Source organism: Chaetodon auriga, chromosome 9 (genome assembly GCF_051107435.1).
Source record: "Chaetodon auriga isolate fChaAug3 chromosome 9, fChaAug3.hap1, whole genome shotgun sequence".
Taxonomy (NCBI): Eukaryota; Metazoa; Chordata; class Actinopteri; order Chaetodontiformes; family Chaetodontidae; genus Chaetodon; species Chaetodon auriga.
The window spans coordinates 12453150-12478585 of record NC_135082.1 but is presented as its reverse complement, the minus strand read 5'-3'; the positions used below and the strand labels follow the sequence as shown (position 1 = coordinate 12478585).

The window sequence follows — 25436 nt, the reverse complement described above, 5'->3', positions numbered from 1 at the left end:
GGCTTATAGAGATGGAGTCTGTATTGTTTACCTGGCAGCAGTGATGAGAAGGGTTTGATGGAGAATCTACCTGCAAGAGTGAGAAAACACATCAGATGGGAGATACAGTGAGGAAAGTTAATGTTAATGTAAATTATAACAAAAAATGTGTCTGTGCGTATGCATGGGTATGCAGAGGTACTGCATGTGATTTAGAGACTGAATGAAGCAGCATCGTAATGCTGAACGACAGAGGAGGAAGGATTCGAAAAATAGATGGAAAAGGCGCGAGTTATTTCCAATTTCAGGCGAGAAACTGCCTCAGGTTTTAAATAATCTAATCCTGTAGATAAAATACACAATGAAAGGTTTATCAGTAAGGAAGTCCAGGACTGACTTTCATATATCAGCCTTCACTTTCCACATTTCCCCAGTTGTGTTGTCCTGCAGGATTTCTGCAGGACTGGCCCGGGCAGCCTGCAGTGACAGAAAGGATTAGGCCCAGTGCCGATGGCTTCATTTGATTGGCTCTCTCAGCGGAAAGGGCTGTCTATCACCACAAATCCTTTCAAAAAACACAGCATAAATATTTAGCAAGGGTTTTTATCACAGCCAGCAATTGAAAACAGATTGAAGACAGTGGTGACCATGCTGCCAGAATGACTTTCATGTTTGCAGCTTCCTAGAGGCCAGACATGTGACAGGCAGAGTATCTTTGTCCAGGAAGGCTCATTTCACAGTACACTGCGGAGATTATTGTGTCGCCTCTTTCATAATCCTAACAGGATTTTTGCAGATTCAAGGATTTGTTACATTTGATATGAAATGCTGGCAGCCTGCGCTCTAGTCTGACAGAGGATTGAATGGGAAATATGAGTATGCAACAAGACTTTGTATACATATGTCTGTAAAATCAGATACAGCAGTGATTGAAAATGAAAGATCTACCATCTTTATACCGCATCAACTTTTCTAGTGTTTGTGGGCCAGAATATTTTAAGCTCTGGTTAAGATGTATCTTGTCACGAAGCAGAGCAAAGCTGCACACATTGCAGTTTTCTCCTATTCAGAGGTTCCCAAGAGAAGACAGCAAATCTGTCTTGGACACATGCAAACACTGACTGATACACATCTAGCGATTTAACACTGCAATTACCTTGTTCGTCTTCTTATGTGTATTTGTTTGATTTGTCTGAATCAGCAGTTAAATGCACACAGTGTGCATGTGGTGAGCGAATTAGTGTAGTTTTAAAAGAGATGAATATTGTTTGTTTTGAACACTCTTGTGTCACCACTGATGTAACACAACAGTGATTCCACCCAACATCTAAAATAACACGTTTTTCACATTTTTGTTAGTCATTTGATCATCCACAGTTGAAAAACACATTTCCGGGGGGGGGGGGTTCATGTGTGAGAGTGCATCATTGTGTGTGTATGACTGTGTAAGTCATCACAGATACTGTCCTCTTTTACTGTCTGGCTGTGTTCCAGTCGAAGTAATTCATCCCTGTCGCCTTGACCCTGCTCAAGCATCCAAGAAAATAGTATTGCTCTGATTGATTGCAGTTCCAAATTACACTTAATATGTTACCCAATAGTGATTTTGAGCACAATATTTTTAAGATATAAAGAAATTTGCACAAAAACATCTTTTTATACGTTATCTATTTTATGACTACAGACTATACGTTTCAATGTTTGACTATTTGTGTGTGTCTGTGCGTGAGTGTGTGTGTGTGTGTGTGTGTGTTTGTGTGCGTGTGTGTGCAAGAGTGTGTAAGAGACTGAGCCAGTATGAAACAGTAGCTCCTGTCAAGTGTGCTAGAATAAAGATGTTTTTCAGCAAGTCTATCCATGCTAGCTGCTCTGTGAGACAGTATTTACAGGCCCAGCAGAGCTTAAAACTAAATGCTAACATTAGCATGTTAACATGCTCAGAAAGACGATGCTGATGTTCTGCAGGTATGTTTATCATGTTCACCTTCTTTATGTAGTGTGTTAGCATGCTTTATAAGGATAAACATAAAGTGAGGCTGAGGCTGAAGGGAATGTTATAGATTTTGTAGATATTTGGTCATAAATCAAATTATTGGAAAAATGTCCATTTCTGAACAGATGATGGTGCTTCAGTTAAACTCAAGGGAACATCAAAGTCATTAGGATTCGCTGACTGGGGACCATGACTGCCTGTACAAAATTTCATCCAGTAGTTCTTGAGAGATTTCAGTGGTGGATTGACCAGAATGCCATCCATAGAGCCACGTCGGTTGTGTTGGTAAAACACTGGAGGCCATCTGAGTACCTCTAATCACTGCTGCCATGCACAGGTTCAACTTGATGATGAAAAGTACTTTAAGTCCACTCAGAGCAGTTTTCTAATATGGTAGGCTGTCATCATTAACAGAGCATTACACAACTATGGTGCAAATATGTTACAATAGAAAATACTGGATTTGAATTCACAAAATGCCAGAGCTGATGCTGACACATTCTGATGTTCATGAATTATTTAGTCAGTCAGAGGATATAAGCTCTGCCTGCTCTTCTGTCTGTCAGTCAATAAATAATCACTGAGATAGTGCTCACCGATTGTCTGGCTTCTCAAGGCAATGATCCAATAACATACAGTCACTTATGACTCTCCTCATTTTCCAATTAGTGCAGCACAACTCCCAAGTTTCTGCAGTTGATTCCATCTCTGATTCAAATTATAATTTATAATTCAGGCATTCAGATGCAGTTAATCAGAGAGATGAACAATTAGTGCAACAGTAAAATAAGTGAAAATTCCTGAAGCATCAACAGGGTAAGTAGCCAGATAATTCAGAGAGCCATGTGGAAGTGCCATGCTAATTGTCACTGGAATGGACTCTTTAATTCCTATTAAACCATAATTAAGAATCTACATTTGAGACACAGCATCCAAAAGGCTAAGCCACAGCCCCTCCATGTGGGAATTGGCTAAACTAATTAAGTCTGAATAATGTTGCACGAGCATAAATAATGTTGCTTTCATTTAGCCTAAATGCATAAATCAGTGTTGTCAGGCTGAACATCCTCCATACGAGCATGTCTATTGACAAGTTAGCCATATAATTAAATAGGCCACATCAGCAGTTCTTCATATTTTCCTACACCATTCCTTACAAACGCATTTAATCAATTTAATCACTGCCAGACATTTAAGCATGTATCTTCAAGGTCTCAGCAAGATTTCTAGAGGCGTGTTGTATTTAAGGATTTATATAATTTTGGAATTTTTAATATTATAATATGGTCTGAGACAGATGCAGAGTGAAATAAGGTGCTCTTTAGCATCATCCTCTTAGCCAAGAATCACGCTTGTTTCTTAGACACGAGACAACTTCCACACAGTGACTGAAGTGCAGTTCAGACAACAATGGACCTGTAACGTGTTGCACATAATAAATAAAGCTAAGCTAAAAGTGGAAAACAGCTGAGCAAACGCTTTGACTGGCAGCAGGACTGCAAGTGTCTGCAGTCCACCACACAAAACATAGGACAGCTACAGGGGAGGCAACTTATTTACCCTCTGCTCAAGGGTTCTCAGTGGTATATCTAATTTTCCTGAACAGGACTGCAGCTTTCAGCCTTTACTGTAAGCATTCACAATGCGATGTACTTCATCTTTGCTAAACTAATTTGCCTTCCTTCACGGCAAATTTCCTGCAGAGCCCATCCAGTTTCCACAGTAGCTTCAGCAACTATGAGCTCTTACTCTCCTCTCAAAAATGCAATTCAGTCCTACAGAAACATTAAAAATGATTTTTGGATGGGCTGCACTTATGTAATTGTGTGTAACAAAGGACATTTGGCCATTGGTTATTTTCTCTTTTTTAGTCATAGAAGACCTGGATTTAATGTCAGGCTTAACTTTCCATTGAATGTGACAACCTGCCCGTTCTGTTGGAATTCTGTCTCTGAGCTAACCGAGAAACAGCCATAGGTCAAGTACAACTCAGCAACAGGTGTTTTAACAATAACAAGAGGGAGCGCACGTTAGTCTCTCTTTGCCACTACTGGAATTGATTTTAAAATCTTATCGTTTATAAATTACAAAATGCAAGAGAAAAAAAGGGGAAGAGAAACAAAGAAATATTTCAGTTTGGTTCATTTAGCTGCATATTCATCTCATCTGATTCAATTATTAACTAAAATAATTGCATGTACTTTTTTTTTTATTCCTGTCTTGTTTTGTCTTAAATATACTAATACCGCACATTCATCCTCTTGTTTTACTTCTCTTCTTTCTCTTTGTATGAATTACGGTCATCCTATACACTGAATTGTCAGATTAATGGGCGTACACTTCAGGTACATCCAGTGAAAACCAATAAATGAGCCAAAAATCTTCATGAATCTTATCATACTTATTTCTCAATGTTTTTTTAAAATATCAGAAACGCCATACAACATGGTGCAATTCAGGTCAACATAATCACAAACTAAACATGATCAAGGAGTTGCATCAACACTTCTGACTACATGATAAATTTGATTAAGGTCGACTGACTGACTGAAAGACTCAATGAGCGATTCAGAGATCCCTCAGCCTGTGGCTTGAACAGCTTATCACACTGGAACTGCAACTATTCAGCAACGCTACTGAATGAAATGCAGCGTCCCACCAAGATACAGATAAACCGGTTAGAATGCAGGTCTGGGAGGATAATAAGCGAAAGGTCATTCTTCCCAGACCCTGAGGCCTGCTGAGCCTGTGCAGACTGGGACACTGGAGCAGAGCAGGTATGTGATGCCCTGACCTCTGCTGCCCGAGGAAATGATGGCATCTGGCCACAGTGGCTGCAGGGTGATAGAAGAGCGTGTGGCCCCATCACTACTCTCATCCACCCACCATCCCTCCGTCCACCCCGGCTCCAACAAGCTGCCGAGAGCTGTCGTCATAGCAACACGCAGGCCTGCCGATGCCCTTGGGGATCATTTCTTGACAGAATTCCTTGGCGTCCTCTCTCAGTAAAAGGTCGGCCCCTCTGCTGAATGGCTGTTTATCTTTGCAGACGCGTAAGCTTCACTGTCCCCCGGCTACCTTCATCGCTCTCCCTTCTGTTCAGTTCACTTACTTTGAATGCCAAAACTCATCTCTGAATTAAGTTAAGCATTTAAAGCTGCAAAAACACATATGTAGTCCTCTGTTTACGAACAGAACAGTTGCATGTGCCAATGCAATGATGATATTGGTGGCACTGCACAATTTCAGGTGTCTTTCAGTTTCCTGCTTTGATCCTGATGGGCACAAAAGACTTGGGGACTATCAGACTACAACAAAGGCTCTGTGAATAATGGACCATGTGCAAGAGCAGGCTATTCACAACAAAGATATTTATATTGTCTCTTTGCTGCGGTCACAAATCTTGGCTCCTCTGCACCGAAGAAGAGGTGCTGAGGAGTTACTGGCATTTGTAATGACACACACCAATCACACACACCTGATGAACGGCTGGCACCTCCTCACAGATCCAACAGAATGGGTGTCCTCCCAGCAACTGGAGAGGGAGACAGATGGTGGAAAGAAGAAGACATTAGGGGGACAGAAGAAGAAGGGGAATGAAATGGGGAGAGAAGTGCACTGTCAGAATCCACGGGGAGAATCAAAGGGGAAAATAATCATTCTCAATCAAAAACATGTAATCCTTTTTAGCAGCAGAACCAGCTGGTGCAGCATCATTTGTCACCGCTGCACACCTTTGATACAGACAGATGATCCTTTGTCAGTCAGCTGAATACTGAATACAGAAATTTTTATTCAAATGTAATCTTTTTAAATGATTAGTGTAATTGACATTCAAAGCGCATGTATTGTAATGGATTTTTAGCCATGGACCGAGCTCAATATGAAACCTATCTACGATACATCAGCCCTCATCTGATACCATGTCACAAGGTAGAGATCAGTAATGCATCACTGGAATTGTAAATGAGCCGTGCTCCCACATAAGCCACTGTTATCAGAAACAACAAGTGACAAGAATATGAATCTGAACTATTGACTAATGTGACTCAGCCTCCCGTTACTGACAGTTTGTTCTCTGCCTGTGGCACTCAGAAAGGTATTTGCTCTCAACAGCGTATCCCTGCATAATAATCCCGAGCAGTACTGATGTGCTCTTTATCTGTCTCTCTCTGTTTTAGCCCATCTGCGCCATTAACATCACAATCAGTGTCTCATCTTTAGTCAGCAATCATCAGAGTCCTAGATCACAGATATGAGCATCAATATCTGGCTCTCTTTCCCCTCACACAATCATTTCCATCCATTTTTCTTTCAGTCATTTTTCTGCCACAAACACAGAAACCCACGTGTCCTGTACACAAACACACACACAAAGTAGCACGCAGTCTTTCAGTAATCTTGCTTTCACTGCCTCCCACACAGGCATCTGTAAAAGAGCATGTGTGGTTCACAGCAGTAGCTTGGTCCACACTGAAAGAGGCTGGCAGATTCGGAGACCTTAATGTCTTACATACTCTATGTGCATTATTTTTGTAGGTCTCTGATAATTGCAGTTTCTCTAAAGGCAGGCCTCAAATGTCAGCTGCTTTTAGCACAGAAAATGGCCACATTTTTACTTCCATCCTGAGCATTTTTTTCCACTACAATGCAGAAGCCTATGAGGAGCAAAATGCTGCTTGTTGACAGTGCAAGATGTCAGGGACTGTAATCTTGAATGTTACATTTTTTCAGCTACATATTTAGCAGCATTTCGGGATGTGCTCAGACAAGCTGCGGTTTCAAACAAAATGCTACAAAAGAGTATTTTTGCCGTGCAGAAAGGAGGGTATCTTATTTCTATGCTGGCATCCCTTTGTCTCCTTCTCCTGTGCAGGTGAATGATTGCGCAACAGAAAACGGCTTCTGCAGTGCAACCCTGTCCCATGCTGCTCCCTCCTCTCAGGGGATGGCCAAGGTCCAGGATGGACACACGAACGCATGTGACAGGTACACGGTGCTCCGCGTGATCTGAGCTGAGAGCATTCCTCATTTTAAAAATGCACTTGGACATTTATTTTTACTGATGAGTCTTCATGTGTGTGCTCTGCAGCTCTGAAATGTTAGAGGAGAGCCAGGATGGTATGGACAGTGGTACCCTAAGTCCTGCCTCAGCTCGACAGGTCACCATCCAGCGCCACCCTATTCAAGGCTTCGGCTTCATTGCAGGCAGCCAAAGGCCTGTCATTGTACGCTCCGTCTCTGCTGGTCAGTGTGTGTGTGCATGTAAGAAAGCAAGCATACAGGGAGAGTGATGGCACTTTAAGCACATCCTACACTAACTCATACTAAACTTTCCTTTTTACTGGATGTATATGACTTTGTATGCTGGCTGCGTGTCCCATCTTATCTGCAGACGGCCCCTCCTTTGGCAAGCTTCTCCCTGGAGACCAGATCTTGGCCATTAACGAGGAGACGGTGAGCGACGCGCCCCGAGAGAGAGTCATAGACCTTGTAAGGTAACATCCTTTACTGTCCCGGGAGGGGGAGGGGAGGAGGGGAGGAGGAGGGTAAGGGACAGGGGACCAGCCACACGGGCGATTGGAGGTAAAGAGGACACGGGTAAAGAGGGTGGATCAAAAGGAACAAGCTGCTTCTTACTGCTGGTGATGCGTTATATCAACACAAACCTGTGGATGAGTCAGTCCTTTTGCAGCTGGAGGACAGCGAGGAAATGGCAGATATAAACCCGGAGAAGCTCTCCAAATACCATGCTGTACGTGGCGTTATCTAATCCACTCCACTCTCTGTTGTCTTTCCATAGACGCTGCAAAGACACTATAGTTCTCACTGTGCTGCAGCCCCATCAGGTAGTATAATGGGACACTCACTCTCTTTCATGTTCCTCTCCCTCAGGATTTCTCTCACTCTTCAGCAGTCTTAACACTTCTCTTGTCACTCTGAGTCATACAGAAACACACATACAGTATCCTGTTCCAACCATGCAGACTAATGCAGTGCAGACATACATTAGTATTCATGGCCATGAGTACACATTACACACAGTTTCTTTTTCTGGTAACCTCTTTCAGAACAGCTCCATGTAGGCACATAAACACCTAAATGAGACCTTATTGACTAGACTGTGTGTGTGCATCCACCCATATAGAGGAAATAGAGATATGCTGTTTATTTAGCCGTCTAACTGATCCTGGATATTTTTAGAAGATGAAAATAAATTTAAATCAGATTTTTTTTTCCACGTCATAATCTCAGACCTACAGTATATATTATTTCATGAGTTATGCAACAGTTCTGCAGGGATTGGCCTATGTCTTGTCTCTAAGCAGCTGACATTATTTATTGAGCTCAAACCAACAAGGAAAACAGTTTAAAACTAAACTTTTAACAGGCAACTTTCATGTTGGAAGCAGGTTTGCAGTTGTCGCATTGCAGCAGCATTAGCGAGCTCTCCAACACACGTTTCTTTAGCACTGGCAGTCACAGAGGCTTTTCTCTCATTTACGTCTCTTCTTTGAAGCTGATTCAAGAGTTCCTCTCTCTCTCTCTCTCTCTCTCTCTCTCTCTCTCTCTCTCTCCCTCTCTCTCTTCTCATCCTCAGTCACCTAAGTCTGCCTTCATAAGTGCAGCCAAAAAGGCCCGCCTGCGAACCAACCCGCCTAAAGTGCGCTTTTCAGAGCAAGTGTCCATCAGCGACCCAGACTCAGTAAGTTCAACTAGTCATGTGCATGCAAAGACAAGCTGTTACCCTGTCCCTCCTTCTCCCGATGCGTGTTTCTTTTGTTTGACCAGCAATGGCACAAACCTTCAATCATCCTCTCTGCGTCCTTGTATTTCAGTCTGAGCTCCTCTACTGTGTTTTGTGAGCCTCTGGTCCGGTGGTTTGACGTTGAATAAATTGCTTTCCTGACTGATTCAAACACTCTCTGGGGCAACCTGAACCTCTGTTCACAGGCACTCAAACATTTATTTTGAAATCAGCTGCAATATCCTGGTTGCATATGGCTGAGCTATTCGGCTCCCAAGTTTCTTACCTGATCCATCAACATCTGCAAGCTACAAGTCACACTTAAGTGGCTTGGGTTAAGCTATTACACATTGTGCAATTAAGACCTGCTGTGTGGCATATGTGTGAGGTGAGAGGCTGCATGCAAATTAATTACTGAGGTCAGAAAAAGGAGATTTTTGTATTTTTTGCTAAAGATAGGGTTGTCTAACTTTTATGTTTCTTTTTTATCTCAAATTGTAGATTTGTGAGATGGAATTATATTTAAAAAAAAAAAAAAAAGAGGTCAAACAGTTTCTTGAGCAGTTTCGTTTTCAACAAAGCGTTATGTTTCAGAAATTGGATGGAGCATTTTGCAGCTTTATAATGATGAAATTAAATATACCTCCCCACCACAAAAACTTTCTTACGCGCCCTAATGCCTGGCAGTCAATCAAGGATCTATGAGGGGAAAACGAGGTTATACTGTGAATAAAGTGGGAGCACGAAAATGACGAGCAACAGACAATCAATAAAGAATCAGAAGTTGGAGGAAAGGCTATTACATCATTCTATTTTCTATTCACCTGAACTTAATGGAAGAAGGCAAAGAACAGGATTGCTCATCACATGGACCACCAGGTCTCTGATAACCTTTGGATGAAACCCACCGAGAGTGTTAGGCAGACTGCTCGCTTTTTGTTACAGCTGATTTTACTCTCCATTCTGGCCTGGTAGTACCAGTCATCAACAACATGTGAACCCACAGATTTGCCTTATTAGACCTAAATTAAGACTTTAGTTGTAGTGAGAGATATTCCCATAAACCAGCAAAGGCCAACAGTTCCATTAATGTTCCACTAATCTTCCTCCTCCTTTCTCTCTTAGAATTGTGACTTCAATTGATTAGAGCTCAACAACAGAACACAAGGCGCTGTCGATGCAGAGATAGGAGGGGGGTGCTATGATTGGTAATGATCACATGTTTCAGCCACCATCCCCTCAACCAAAGGCAAGACATTTCTAAATCTCTGCCTTCAGGAGCCGCAAGCTGCTATTGATCATCAGAAGGCTTATCAGTGTTGGCCACCTCGCCAGCGTGGAGCTGTGATTTGCTCCTCATAACACTTCTCCTACATGTGACAAATCCGCAGCAGCTCGGATGGTGAGATGGTGGCAAAGGTGGTGGCTTACAAAGGGTTTGTGGCGTCTCTTCACTGGTTCACCCATGCTTTAATGCTGCAGTATGGAGAAAGATCTGTTCACTCATAACTCTGACTTTAGCCGCTTCCAATCTGCACAGAAGAACAGCTTGTTGAGCCTACTGAATACTTAAGTTCTCCCAAAAACAGACTGCTGGGCATCTGCTGTGGACACAGCTCTCCATTTCAACTAAATGCATTTTCTGAGATACATTGTTGCAATAAATCCACATCTCTTTACTGTCATGAGTAATGTCTGCTTGCTGTTCTTATACAAATCCCATCATCAGATAAAAAAAAAAAAAGGGAAGAAACAGGAAACTGATAAGAATTGATTTTGTTTTGGTCCATTATGGAAGATTTCATTTGGACCACAAGGCTGTTTCCTTCTGCATCTTTGCCACATGTCACAATAAAAGCCCTCAGTTTATCTTATTACATTAGACATCTTCCTTCCCTCTGATCACAACTCTGGTTCTTTGAAACTACATAATGAGAACTGAGTCATTTTCTTAAAAAGCCCTGAGTAAAAAAAAAAAAAAAAAAAAAAAAAAGGGTAAGGGAGGGTGCCTGTCACATCACATCCAAGTAAGAATCAACTGAACTACTGCATATCATAACTTTTCTTCTAACAAGTGCTCTGAGTAAAAGCAGTAACCTTGAATCAGGCCTCTCCTCTTATGCCTCCACTCACAAAACTCAGTGATGAATACTTTCAATCCCACCATCCAATTTTCTTTGCATGGCATACATACTGAATTGAATAAGCTCCTCTTTGATCCCGATACAATGCACAGGTCGGGCATTCGAAGGCAGAGTTTTACTCCTTCACTGACTGTCCAGAGTTCAGTTAAAGTGTCTCTCCATTGTTCATATAAGGCATCTTTGATTTTTAACACTCCTCCTTAAGACCTCCATTTTTTTCACTACTTTTTATAAGATAAGACTTTATTGATCCCACACCAGGGAAATTATGTCTAGCAAGTATTACAAAAAGAAAAAACAGTGGCAGTATACAGGAGATAAAAGAGTTATACAGGACTATAGAATAGAAAATTACCTATGCATATGTACATTATGTACAGATTATAAACATTCTAAATGCCATAAAAATACTAATGCCAATATTCTTATGAGAAAATTGCCAATGTCACATGTTGTATTGCAGTATTGCATACTGTTGCATAGAAAGGACATCAACACAGTGCTACATTACATGATGCTGGCGTTAAACAATGTGACAGCTGTAGGAATGGATGCATGAACACTGGGTGCAGCAATCTGCTACTGAAGGAGCTGCTTAAACCCCCTACTGTCTCATGCAGGGGGTGGGATGGGTTGTCCATGATTGATGTCAGCTTGGCTAACACCCTCCTCTCTCCCACCTGCTCGATGGTGTCCAGAGGGCGGTCCAGGACAGAGCCAGCTCTCCTGACCAGTTTGTTAAGTCATTTTCTGCCCGAATGCTAATGGCTAACAGCTCAATGTCTCTCATGCAGCTCTGCTCTTTTACACTGATGTGTCCTGGGTGCTGCTGGTGTCAGTAACAAAGCACGGGCCTACCATTACAGCTGACTGTGTTTGTGCTGTAAAAATAATTCCTGATTACCTCTTTGGCACATTCTCTCACGTAACATCTTTTTTTTTTCACTAAACCAACGCTGTTTTCCCTCTAAATCTCTTTCAGACAATGCTCAAGGACGACTCGTTGCTTCTCATACCAAATGTGCTGAAGGTGTTCTTGGAGAATGGACAGATTAAGTCCTTTACATTTGACAGCCGTACCACTGTAAGGGTATGTATTCACTACAGCTGTGCACACAGGAAAATAACTGAATTTGAACATTATAGTGGTTTTCACGTAAAGCGGCTATAATCAATTTTCATATTAACATTGGATCAAATGACTATGTGTAATGGTCGCTCGTAGTGATGAACCCACAGATAGTTACCACCCAGCTCTGCAGTTCCCCTCACTTCTATGCAGTATTTTAGTGACTCTCACAAGTGACTTTTCCAGCTTTTCGGCCTCTGTTTTCAGGAAAAAAAACTCTAAAGACTAAGTGTACAGTACCAGCACAGCACCAGCTGGCAGACAGACAAAATTAGTGACTATCTTATGAATACAGTGGAGCATTTAGCAGCTAAACAGCCAAACATGTTTCCCAGGAGCTGCTAAGAACCAAAACAGAGCTAACAGGAGAGGGAATTTTTGTCAGGTGACCAGAAACATGACTTCAAATGAATGATAATGTTGCTCCTTGTCTGCTGGGTGTGTAACTAAGCACATGTTCACTAACACACAACTTAATAAAGAGATAATATGTCACAATTGTGTTTACAGCCTGATGCGCTGCCCCCAGCTGGCAAAAAAAAAAAAAAAAAAAAAAATCAATTACTATAGGTTTAACATAAAGACCAATATCATAAACACATGAAAAAAGGGGTCAGACTATTGTCTATTGGCATATCCAGGATAAAACATTGAATTATGATGGATTTTTAACATAGTATAATATAATGATTGTTTTGGAGCTACACATGGAGCAATTATCAATGCAAGCCACATCTTCCCACACAAAATCATCTTCTACCACACATGACACATGAACTCAAACCATGATTTGCTCAAGCCTTACTTTCAAGTTTGTATCTTAGGAGTAATTGCTCAGCCTTAATTTTCTTTCTTCAAGATTTCAGTTTTAGAGTTTAAAATCTCAGTAATGTGATTAAGGCCATAAAGCAACAAATGAATTCAGTCAGACAGAGGTCATTTCTGTCTCTATGTCAGCCTCTAAGATGAGTCTGACATCTCCGAGCAGACTCATTAAATGGACTCTATTAGATTTCACAAATCTCATGGAGAGAGACTGAGGGAGAAAAGGAGGAACACAGCAGCACTTTAAAGGAGAAATGGAGGGAGCTCGCCACTGTCAGCCTAATTAAATGGAATTTCAGCATAATAAAAAGGCCTGAATCAATAAAACAATACCACAGATGAAATCAATGACACTATAGGATGCCTGGTTGTATGCCCATTAGACTGTGTGTCAAATAAAGAAGCTCTCTTGCAGTATTTTAGGCTACAATCTATAGTATTCTGTGGGTACTTCAGTTGACTGTTTGGCTTTCCCAGGCGTCATTTAATGCAAATCGCACAGGTCAATACTGTTAAAACTGCTTATCCCTGTTTTTCAGAGACAGCTGCTGCAAAGGTTACATCAACAAATGTCAATGAAATTATTTATGGAGGGCAGATCATTAGTGTATATACTTAACAGCCTCTTAATGAGCCTCCAAACTCAGATTTGGGCAAACAGCAGTAACATATCACAACAAGAGAATACCTTTTAATGTCCATGCCTATTATACATTAAGGGCAAAGAGATGCTGAAACCTTATCCTCAGGCACAGCCCACAGTAAAAACTGTGAATTTCCCCTTAGACAGTGTTCTCTGTACCTTTTAGAAACAGGATAAGGAAAGCTCTGCATCATTCAAAGATACTGATCTGCACAAGAGCAGAAGCTTGCCCTGCATACCCCGACATTTTATTTTCTTAAATAGGATGCGCTCACTGTGCAGAATAAAGAATATCTATGGAAGCTCTCATTGCACAAATGACAAATACGATATCAAAGTAAAGAGCCTAAACAGATCTCAAGGATATCAATTTGAGAAACTACCCTATACAAACACAATGTGAATTCAGGTTGAAAATTGCCTCTGTGGATCAGATATATATTTTTGTTGCAACAGAATGTTCTTACTGTGGAAATGTATTTCAATCTCTAATCTGTTTCCATCGCTCCCCTTCCAGGATGTGATCTCCTCCCTGCAGGACCGCCTCTCACTGCGCTACATAGAGCATTTTGCATTGGTGCTGGAGGCAGGTGGTCTGGACCAGAATCAGAAGTTGCATCTGCTGCAGGACAACCAGCCTCTAACTCATGTAAGACACCTAAACTGGCTAAATGAGTTGTTCAGTTGATACGGTATGTTTGCAGGATTAGCAGTATTAAAGCAATAACAGCAACCCCAAGCCATTGTCAACACAGCGTAAGACAAAGTGTTGAAATGAGAATGGAAAAGAAGTGACTTACATTCAAACTCACAGTTTCAGTATTTGTTGCCTTTGGTTTGGCTTGCGTTTGGTTTGACAAATGTTCCAGGAGTAGGGATTCTGTGTGGTGTTACTGGTCAGATAAACTGGCAGTCATATTGTCAGTAAAACTGGAAGGCAAGCCGAGAGCTCTGATACTATGGGCATCCAATCAAAACCACTCCCTGAAGTTCAAATTAAAATAGTTTCCACAAGGAGTCAGATGATCCGGGCCACTAAAACTTTGATTTTTGGATGCAAATCACAGCAGTTTCATCAGTTTTGGCACTGTCTTATTCTGTATTCATACATTGGACTGTAGGTTGTTGGCTTGTGGTCACTTGGACAAAACTAAATCCATACACACGCATCATAGCACTGTGAACACACATGGTGCTGCATCCAGAATGCACTAGCAGACTACTCTGTTCACCTAAGGAAAGATGGAAGAAATGTGTGAATAATGCCAAAGATGTAGTTGGTTATAGCTGATACTGTCGTGTTCCCTCAGGTGGTGCATAGAACATATTTCCAAGGGATGAAGTGTCTGTTCCGCATCTGCTTCTTCCCCAAGGACCCTGCAGACCTGCTGAGAAGGGACCCTGCCGCATTTGAGTACCTCTATATACAGGTGAAGTGCTGGATTCAAGTTGGATTTAAAAGGATGTCATTCAATCTCATGACACCGTTGGAGAGCTGTCTCCTCAAAGAGCCAGGGGTGCTTAGAGGGGGAGCCAACGATTAGAAGTTCCTATAGGCAGCTAGTTTCATTTACTGTTTTGAATAGATTATGTTTACCTTCTGTGACTGATTTTTGAGTTAGGAAGGAAGCATACGCCAGAATCAGGCTTTAGACACAATGACCTTATTGCAAGCTCTCCAAAAATGCTTTTACATTAACTGCAGATATCTAAGTCAATGAATCTGGAAGCTGTCTAGCTGTACCCAAAACATTTCATCGTCTCCTAACAGAGTCGCAATGACGTCATCAAGGAGCGGTTCGGCATGGACTGGAAATCTGACGTCACGTTACGATTGGCTGCTCTCCATATCTACATCACTGTGTCCTCTGCACGGCCCAATCAGAAGATCTCTCTCAAGCATGTCGAGTGAGTCTATAAACTAAATTAGCTTTCAAATGAACTTGTGAAAAATTACAGACAAAATTGATGTATTGCATCTTTTACCTCATTGACAATTCTGTGTAGCTTACCAGTGAGTCCCACGGGGAAGTTTGTTCATTCAGTAATGTCTAAATGATTAATAATTAATCCCAACTGTATTAAAAACTCAAATTACTCAAGGATCATTTTCCCTAGGTTGTTATGAGACAAAGAAATCCATTGCTTTGTGAAATTACATCTCTCCCTCAATTTGCTCATTTATTCTTCAAAACCTCAACGTAGCAAGTAATTAGCTTCTGCCATCACAACCACAGAAGCAGAACAGCCCTTCTGCACTTGTAATAGACTTAGGGTGGCCATGTCAAGACAGGAGTCAGGGACACAAGCTAGGCTCACCTTGTCTTCCCGTGGGATGAGAAAACTCCTTTCCCTAGACTCTGATTAACTACTCCACTGTTGTTTTTCTCTTATGTGTTTTCTTCTGCCATCTTTCCCTTTGTTCTTGATCACAGAAAAGAGTGGGGACTAGAGCCTTTCCTTCCCCTCACTCTGCTCCCAACAGTCAAGGAGAAGAATGTGTGTAAAAGCCTGTCTCAGTTGCTGAAGACCTACCAGCATCCGCCACCATCGGGCAACAAGGTTTTCCCCATATCAAACATTTTGATGCTAATATTCACTTGCAACCATTGCCATTAATGAACTATCTAGAATATTCTTTGTGGATGATTTTACTGCCTCTGGTTGTACTGCTATGAAACACATTCATAAGCACTGCAAATACAAGCAGACCTCTTGCCAAAGTGCCATGCTCTTATTACTATTTACATTTAAATCTCATCACTCTGCTGCTTCTTTAGAGGAGATTTTAATTAATTGTATTCTATGGTTATGTCTGCTTGATAACTAGTCCTTTATCTTAGGACGAGCCCTTCATTGCTATCGATGTAACTGTTGCATAAGACTTTAGGCTCAACATCTGTGGTTCAACAGTGCCCCCATGAGGATAAAGTGCTAGAGGAGAATTCCTCTTTCAGAGATGAGCGTTTCTCGTTTATCATTCTGTTAACAGGTTCCTCCTCTGCAAGGAAAGCTGCAGTACATGCGTGTGCTCAATGACCTCCCACCTTTTGGTGGAATACTGTTTCACACTGTTGGACTGGTAATACATTTTTCAATCTTTGCCTGCAGACATAAATGTGTATCTCTTTTAGTTCGTTGCTCCATTCATTTTCCTTATGTGTCTTTGTAGCTGTGCATATAGTTGCACAGGGAGCTTGCTTTTCAATGCACTGATTTAACATTTTCAAGAAATTGTCGAAACAGTGGGTATGGAAAGGAATAATGTGACATTCCTATATCATAAACCCTCCTGTGTTCTTCTACAGGATGAGAAACAATCAGCTACAACACTACTGGTGGGTCCTCGGCATGGCATTAGTCATGTGATTGACCTGAAAAACAACCTCACAACAGTTCTGGCTGAGTTCAGTAGGGTTGCAAAGATCCAGCTCTACAGAGAGAGCCAAGGAGTGGCTCGTGTGGAGATGACAATCCATGAGGCCAAGGTATTACAACACAATCTCAAAACAATTACATTAGATAATAACATGGCGCAAATTAGCAGTAGAGAAAGTATTTTGCATGCCATCTCTTTAGAGAGGTAGTTCTCATTTTAAGTTTGTGTTTGATTAAATTATTGAGTACAAAACTGCTCAACAGTTTCATAAATTTTATTTCATCAGGTCATTACAAAACGAGCAGGCAATGCTTATTGCCTGTGCCCTAAATAGTCTCCTAATTCCCCTCCCTACCACCCTCTGCAGCCCCTGGTCCTCCTCATGGAATGGCCTGATGCCAGTAACTTTGCATGCCTCATCTCTGGCTACTACAAGCTGTTTGTAGACCCTAAACGGACCATCTATTTCCGGACCGCTGGTCAGTCTCAGCTGACCAAAGCAGGTATGTTAGAAGTCTTCTTGACTTGTAGGGGTTAACTTTTAACAAAAGCTCTGCAAAATACATCAAGCGTAAAAAAAATTACACAAAGCAGCTCTCTTTACTTAAAAGCTTAAAATGAAAGATTCATATCACATATTTAGTGTTGTGTAAGTGAAAGAATCTTTCTTTCAGCATCATAATAAACACACTGCATGTCAGGCAATATTTGGCAATATTCATTGTATGTTCAGTCTACATGGACATTGAGCCGCTTCTTCATTGGCTGAAATCATTACCTGTAGTAACCAGGTCATCCTGGAACTACCATCCCATGGCGCCCTCTGCTGTCTCTCCTCTCATCTCAATCTCGACTCATTGAAGAAATATTCCATGTTTCTTAAAATAACATGGTGGAGTTTTACAGCGAATTTGACTATTTGCTGTAACCATAAACATCTACTGTTCAAACATGAACAGATCCTCTGCCATCTGCTGACTCAACCTGTAGGCCACATAAAATAAGGATCATCATACCATCACATTCCACCAGAATCTAACCCTCCAACCTCAAACAAACTTCAACTTTCAACATCCATCTCTGAAATAACAAATAATCCCCATGTGACCACCAGCTGTCACCTCTGCTTTCCCATCAGGATCATCTCTATCCCCACTAGATCTTAACACCTCAAACTCTCCAATGCTCTGACAATTCTTATCCTCAGATTACAGAAGCTCCCACCATGCCCACCCACGTTCTGGGGCAACCGGCTTGCCAAGTGGAGGGCGACGAGGGGACGAGAGGGAAAGCTCACACAGGGAGTCAGGGTCTGCAAGGGCCCTAGTTCCAGCAGAGCCTCAGCATCTAGGCCTCTGTCATGTTCACCTTCGGGAACAACAACAATTTCAAGAGCTCCAAGCACGTACTGAAGCTGAGCTCGACATCAATGAGAACTTTATTTCCCAGGAGCCCCCTGGGCGCCCACGCACCAAGTCAGACCCCACCCAACAAAGTACAGAGGAAATAGCTGGGGTTTTAGAGAGCCCAGTAGCGGAGAATACAGGATTCAGAATCAGAGCCCAAACAATGGGTCAATCCCAGAAAACCTCACGATACTTCTGTGACTCCTGCAAAGCGAGGCACAGAGCAGAGGGTCTTACAACAGCAGCAAACAGTAGTGGGAGCTCTGGAAAACACTGCTCCAGTGCTTGTGCCTCCCGAGATGGAGGCGCTGTTGACCTAATGGCCCTACCACCCCCAGGGAATGAAGAAGAAGACGAGGCAGAGGGTGGAGGAGAGAAGCTGCAACCACCACCACCTGCTATCGCTGCCCCGCCGCCTGGCTTCAGGGACAACAGTTCAGATGAGGATGACACAAAGAGAGGGAGGAAGGCACGAACCAGTGCCAGCCCAGGGGTTGCCTCTGGGAAGCTGGCCCAAGCCAAGGAAGACGTGCCTGTCACACTGATTGATAATGTTGCAACAAGAACAGTCCGAGATCATGCCCAGGAGCTTGATGATGCTCTGGTGTCAACCTTACAGGCACTAGAGGCTTTGGCAGCCTCCGAAGACTATCCCCATCACGCTCAACAGCCAACACAGACTGCAGGTCAACAGCCTCAGTCACGCCCACATCTCACACAAAGAATTAATAATAATGCTGATTCAATTAAATGCTACTTTTGCATCAATCAATATTACACAGCATATATGCAGTATTTGGTCTTTTTAATATTACTAAAGTCTAACCAAACTCTCCTTGTGAAATTGCAAGAAAATCTTGTAAACTCTTAATTTTATCATAGTAATGCATGTACAATGATGGCAAAAACAAGTAATTAAGATAGAGGGTTCAGAACTACAGGACGCCTACAGGATGCTGAACAAATTGACCGATAACCCTAACTACAATAATATTAAAGTCAAGCTGAAAATATTATGGACCATGGTTTTACATACGTAAATGAAGAAGCAACAACAACAGCTGATTATTACACAATGTTGTGTTTAAAAACATTTTTTTAAAAAAGTTTGTTATTAAAAAGAAACTTTTTTAAATGAAAAATTGGCCAAAAATATTTTAGATTTCATGAACACAGGGTTGGAAATTTGCTATTTGCACATTTCACAAGCACACACCTTTGCATGCAAAGGCTGTAGATTTTTTAGGTAGGGTGAGATAAACCCACTGCTAAATAGTTTGCAGGCTGGAAAGGGGTTCTAAATCTGACTATGAAACTTTTAACTATTAACTGCAAATGCCTGCTTTCATAGCATAAATATGACATTTTTATATGTCTATCTTATTAATATTTGTTGTTTCTTAATTATCATAACAGTGTGATGTGTTCTACTCCTCAGGGCTGATTGTCTTAGCTGCCATTACACCTGAGTCATCATTGGACTCGGGCCATGAGACCAACTCTTCTGAATTAACAGATGTCTCTGAGATGGTGTCGGCTATGAAGCAGAACCAGAACCAGGCCTACCTGCTGGCTCACCATATCAACAAGGAACGTATCCTCTGCCGCCGAGACTTTCCCCTGGCTATCCCTGGCTGCACTGCAAAGACTATAGGGACTGGGGCCTTCTCTGTGGGTCAGATTCGTGCCGGCTGTCCACCCAAGCAAGTAATCCTCAGCAAGACTGTTCCCTTTAAAGTAAGTCCCAGTCAAGACTCTGCAGTGCTCAGTGTTGTGACAGAGCAGGGGGGAAATCAAGACACTACTCAGACTGAACAGAAAGCAGAAATGAAAGCAAACTCTGAGTCCACCAAAGCAAACACCCCTGATCCCCCTTCTAAGTCACCTGAAGAACTTAAAGTGTCTGACGCTGCAATGACAGCTCAAGTCAGTAAGGATCAGAAGTTATCAAATTCTTCTGGGGAGACACTGAGCCAAAATCTCACTGATGGTATAAAGGGGAAGACAATAGCACCTCTTAATACAGATCCTAGCAACAAAGCCTTACCTATCCTCCTGCCTGTGGAAAGAACTGCCTCTGCCAAGATTTCTCCCACTAATATGTGCCAAGATGCCAAGACTGCCTCTAGTGAGACCATGAAGCCTTCAAGCTCTACAGAACTTCTGCCAGTTGATGACCTTTTCTGTACATGTCCCGTGCAACAGGAGCCTGGGCCTCAACTAAGACTAAAAGACCCACAAGTTCAGAAGGTAGTGGTGTTTCAGTCCTCTTCCCCCACAGATGATGAGCGTCTTCGGGCCAAAGGCCTCCAACTGGCCAACAACAAAGACAATGCAGTCAGAGTAGGAGCAGATCCTAGTTTGGCAAAACCAAGCCCTCAAATACAAACCAAGTATTCCCCTCGTTTGCCTGTAAAAGCTGAGAGAAAAGAAGCTGAAAGCAAGGCTGAGAGTGCCCAGGGAAAATCCCACCTTGAGCCACAGAAATGCTCCATAAAATCCTTACCTATTTTAGATGATCCAACACCTAGCCACTCTGTAGATAAGGTCTCCACCCTTCCAGCCAGAGATTCAACAAAGCAAGGCAGTGGTAAGGGGAAGTCCCAGCGAAGTGCCCCTTTCTTGAGCTTTAGAAATCTTCTTTCAGCTACGTTCCCAGCAAGAATGCGAAGAGAGACAGACGAACGAAGGGCTCAGTTGCAGAAAGTCCGCCAGTATGAGCTCGAGTTCTTAGAGGAGCTACTGAAACCCAAGTCGTCCCAGGGAGAATTTTTGCCCCAGGGATCCTCACCTGTGCCCTCAGGCACTCCTTGTGCCTGCCAGCTCCGCACCAGCCCCGTCCTAAAGGCACCAGGTATCTCCAGGGAGCAGCGTCGCAGCTGTGACTGTAAGCGAATGTGTAGGGGAATGAGACTACCTGACACACCAGTTGGTTCCACAACAGAGACACAACACAGAGGCAGAGACAGAAGTATCTCGAAGACGCCTCCAGCAGTCTCCAAAGCCCCTCACACCCAAGGTGCTACAAGGAGACCTCAGACCTTAGAGATCAAAACCACACGAATACGATCTACCAGTCTTGAGTCAAGAGAGCCAAGGGGAGAGCATGGTTCCTGCTTGCCCACCTGTACTTCTCAAACAGATTGCATGGGAGCTCCACAATATAAGAAGCTCCAGAGGCGTTACAGCATTGGAGAGCTGGATAACAGCACTAGCACACCTGTGTATGCTGAGGTAAAGCCCAAAGCCAAAAGTCTAGAGAAGGAGATGGAGAGAGTGAGGGCCACAGGACTGAGGCTCCCCACTCCAATTGAGCCTGTCCACACTCAGTCTCACCAGGCAGAGGGAAAGGGGAAAAAGGGTGTGTTTTTCATTCAGGGAGAAGAGCTACTGCGTGAAAGTAAAGATGGGACTGGCGAGGTACTCCTGACCCTGCCCAGTGAAGACAGTGATGACAAAGATAAATGCTGCTCATTCTGTTTCTGCTATAGGAAGTGTGAGGCAGCAGATGAAAGTAGTGAGAAGGATGAGCTCTCATATTCCATACCTCTTCAGGTCCTTCCAGGCATGGAGCTGGACTCGCGTACCTTTCCTGTAGTAAGCAAAACACTCCAAGTTCTTAATGCAGAGGACTGCAGTGGGGAAGAAGAGGAGGAGGAAGAAGAGGAGCCACAGACACAGGAGATTGACCTGAGAGCCTGTAGTACACTGGAGGGGAGCCTGGCACGTGTACAGGCTCTACAGGGGAAAAGTTTCAGCTTGCCTGATGGTTTCCTAAATGCCCAGTTGGATGCTAACGAGTTGCTAGCTATCCTGCGTCAGTGTGCTAACAGCCCACAAGCTGAGGGTGAGGCTCGTCTCCAGCCCCCACAGATTGCAGAGTACAAACAGGAGTTGGCGGTGCGCTTCAAAGAATTCAGAGCTTCTTGTCGGCGAGTGGCAAGTGTTGAAAAAAGCCCAACACGTATGCTCGCTGTTGTGACAGCCAGCTTTCAAGTGTTGTGTGAACTAACTCAGACCTTCATCAAACTGGTCAGAGGGGTTCGTTCAGAATCCCAAAGGCTGCAGCTGTTGAGAAAAGTTGAGGAAGTAGCTATCAACTACACTTTGCTTCTGCGCGCGGCAGAAGAATCAATGGGGCACTCAAGCAGCTTGCCAACAAAGACAGTGAGTCCTCAAGTTTCCACCAACACCAATAACATGAGCTCACTCACTCGACCCATCAAAACTCTGCCTGCCCAGTAAGAACAAATCTGGCAGGAATGTAATCAAAACAGTCCAAAATGTGGGTGGCTACTCTATCCAAATTCATTATTTGTTTATTGTTTACATTTTTTTACAAGTCATGCAATGAATTATCTTCAGTAAAAATTGCAATGCAGCTGTTCCATCCCATGTTTACAGGCCCTGAGGTAGCCTCGTGGATCTTGTTTTGAAATATAAAGATACACCAAACTAATGCACAATGGAATAAGAACCCTTCAACAGACTGGGTGATACAGGGCTAATCACCTCATATCACTATTCACAATATACATAAGTCATTATAATATAATATTTTATATGTAATGTATATTTGAGTTGTGTCTACTTAGCAAATAATATAAAGTTTTGTGAAGAAAAAAAGTGAAGAATATATTTGAAGTGTATTGAGTTAAGAGAACTATAAAGATTATATTAAATCATCAGAAATAAATGTATGAGCTGGACAAAAATATTTCAGAGATCTCGTCAAGTAGCGACTTCTGTTAATCACGTCGTCCAAAGCATTGGTTGGTTAGATGGTGATGTGTTTGTTTGTTGAATCTTCTAACTGTTGTGATGCAAAATGGAGATCTCTGTTGGCTATGTTGACAATGTCTGGCGTACTGATACAAGATTGAAAGTGACAGTGCTGGAAAAAGAAAACCGCTGAAAGACCGGGATGACATTTTAAATGTTACTGACTGGCAGAGGCCCATTCTCACACTATAACAGCGCAGGTATGAAAAGCACCTGCTCAGGGCAGACAATGTAGCAGAGACTCAAGTCATCGTCTTATCCACTATACAGTAATGAGTGTCGTTACCTCACTCGGCTGTAGAGAAGGAATACCCACACTGTACTTAATAACGCACAGAGTGTATTTTACACCATCACTGATCCATGGCTCACTTGCATCTCACTTGTCGTGAATCATAGTTTTAAATATAGCCATCTACTTGCAAGTGGGTTCGCTTATCACTAGAATTTTGCACAACCTCTGAAATTAGCTCTGAAGTTGAAATGTATCTTTTAATGTTTGATTAAGTGTTTTTTATTCACTCTGCTGCTGAAAAACTCACTTGAGTCCACACCACCAGTTTTACATAATCCATCCCCTCAAAGCTAAAGCTTACCCGTTTCAAAGGATCCTTTGTTTTTATTCAGGTTTTCAGATACAGTATAAACAAATTTGCTTTCTATGTGCTGTTATACATTGTGCAATCTAGCAAATATATAAGAAACACACAAAGTAGTTTTCTATGTATTTTAATAAAACTAACACATCTGTTTCCTGTCTGAAATCTTCTTTGTGTCTCATCCTCTTGTTATTCTTGGAAATTAATCACAGAGGCTTTATAGTTGTGCTGGCCTAACATGTATACTGGACATACTGTTAAAAGAAAGTGCTTTGAAACCAGATTAATAGTAACAACTGGGTCACCACAAGACTAAAGACAAGAAATGCGACATTGCAGTTTCTTGCGTTGATCAGTTCTTTGGGATACAACGTGATATTCCACTGAACCTGACACTGAAATACTGTTTCCACCCTGAGTCAAGGTACTTAACTGTTAGGATACTGAATGTAATACAGTGGACATGCTGTAGTGTAAAACAAACTTGCAAATGTTCAATACTTGATAAACATTATAAATCAATTAAAAAAGCAATAAATACTTTATCGCCACATTATGTTTTAATACTGCTGTATATTTGAGCCACATACCTCTTTTGGCTAATTTCATTTACATGTTTTATATGTCTTTGTCATATTGACCTTCAATATGAAAAAGGAAGCAGGAAATCAGATTTGTTGCACTTATTTCTTTGGTTTCAGAACACTTTTGTAGTGTTCGCAAACGCTCCCTTTTAACAGTTTGTCCTTTGCTGTTACTGTGGCATTTTCCATAACCATGTGCAGTGTTTTCTCTTTCACTGTACTGCATGTTTTCCCTTACCTATTCTACTTTCAGGGGCAGATACTTTGACCATTGAAGGTGATAATACTGTTTGTACAGATAATTTTCAAGTTCTAAAGTGGAAAACCAGGCAAAAATGAAAGGCCATGGTGGCAGTATGCTAATGGTTTGCAAATGATATTCAGTATGGAAATGTATTATTCTAAACTGTAAATGTAAATAGTATGATAAAATGTTTGAGAGAATAAGAAACACTTTTAAAACATTACTTGTAACATTAAGATTTATCCAAACTCTTCACTATTTTGTTAAAAGGAAAAGATAAAACATGTCTGTAAGGTAATTATTTCTAGTAGTAATGTAACATAGAGACTAATAGCAAAACATATATTTTAATGAGTATATTACGAGTATAAAGCATGGGACATGTTTATTTTTCTAAACAAAAATATCAGACAATGTTCTCTCATCAGCACTTGAACATTTTAACATTATGATAAACATTTTGTGTGGTTGTCATTGTTCAGTTGCTTTGCTAAACTGTGTGGATTTGTCTGTGTTTCATTCACACGATGAGCCTGCCATGGCTTAATCCATTGTTTCTTTATGTGCACCTATTCATTCCTGTCTTTATTTACTGTCAATGATCTTGTCGTCACTGTGGTCTTCTGTCTGTGTACAAAGTTATCTCATGTTTTAAGAGCAATAAAGTATATTGTATAAACTCTTTCAGAGAATTTGGAAATGACATTGCATGCAGTAAACTAGACAGGGTGTCCATTAGAGTGACGTCATGATAACTTATCAGGAAATGTCTCTCCTGCTGCTGCCGGCAGGTTCTTACTGCTGCGGTTGCTTCATTTATTTGCCTCTGCTGTTGACTCAACAGTGCAAACCTCACTGACTTGACACAACACTAAATGGCTTTGTGCTGTTGACATTTAAGATAAGTTTCCTTACAGTGGGTTTTTCTGTGTTATTTGTATTACAGTTAGCATTTCAAGAGCACATCAAAGCTGAGCCAAC

General features: G+C 41.8%; 2 protein-coding genes across 8 annotated transcripts in view; one reads left to right on the top strand and one right to left on the bottom strand.

Annotated features, from left to right (window-relative positions):
• The window catches only part of frmpd3 (FERM and PDZ domain containing 3), a 78644-nt gene extending 53507 nt beyond the window's left edge, over positions 1-25137 (top strand). For 2 of the 7 annotated variants that reach the window (XM_076739021.1, XM_076739020.1), the window contains 15 exons: positions 6849-6961; positions 7065-7219; positions 7368-7470; positions 7776-7821; positions 8574-8678; positions 11847-11954; positions 13979-14110; positions 14772-14891; positions 15233-15369; positions 15897-16023; positions 16454-16543; positions 16770-16949; positions 17175-17343; positions 18048-18932; positions 19685-25137. In XM_076739021.1, the coding sequence (XP_076595136.1) occupies positions 6921-6961; positions 7065-7219; positions 7368-7470; positions 7776-7821; positions 8574-8678; positions 11847-11954; positions 13979-14110; positions 14772-14891; positions 15233-15369; positions 15897-16023; positions 16454-16543; positions 16770-16949; positions 17175-17343; positions 18048-18932; positions 19685-22491 (5205 nt within the window). In that variant the 5' untranslated portion in view covers positions 6849-6920 and the 3' untranslated portion in view covers positions 22492-25137. Of the gene's footprint in view, positions 1-6848; positions 6962-7064; positions 7220-7367; positions 7471-7775; positions 7822-8573; positions 8679-11846; positions 11955-13978; positions 14111-14771; positions 14892-15155; positions 15370-15896; positions 16024-16453; positions 16544-16769; positions 16950-17174; positions 17344-18047; positions 18933-19684 lie in introns of those variants that run through there. The other 5 variants (XM_076739023.1, XM_076739022.1, XM_076739026.1 and 2 more) reach the window with 5 other exon arrangements.
• Positions 1-25436, bottom strand: part of LOC143325735 (uncharacterized) — a 155775-nt gene that overhangs the window by 129274 nt on the left and 1065 nt on the right. Inside the window, exons 3-4 of the mRNA XM_076739028.1 lie at positions 5451-5507; positions 32-70 (exon numbers count right to left, since the gene is read on the bottom strand). The gene's annotated coding sequence lies outside the window, so the exon portion shown is untranslated. The remainder of the gene's footprint in view (positions 1-31; positions 71-5450; positions 5508-25436) is intronic.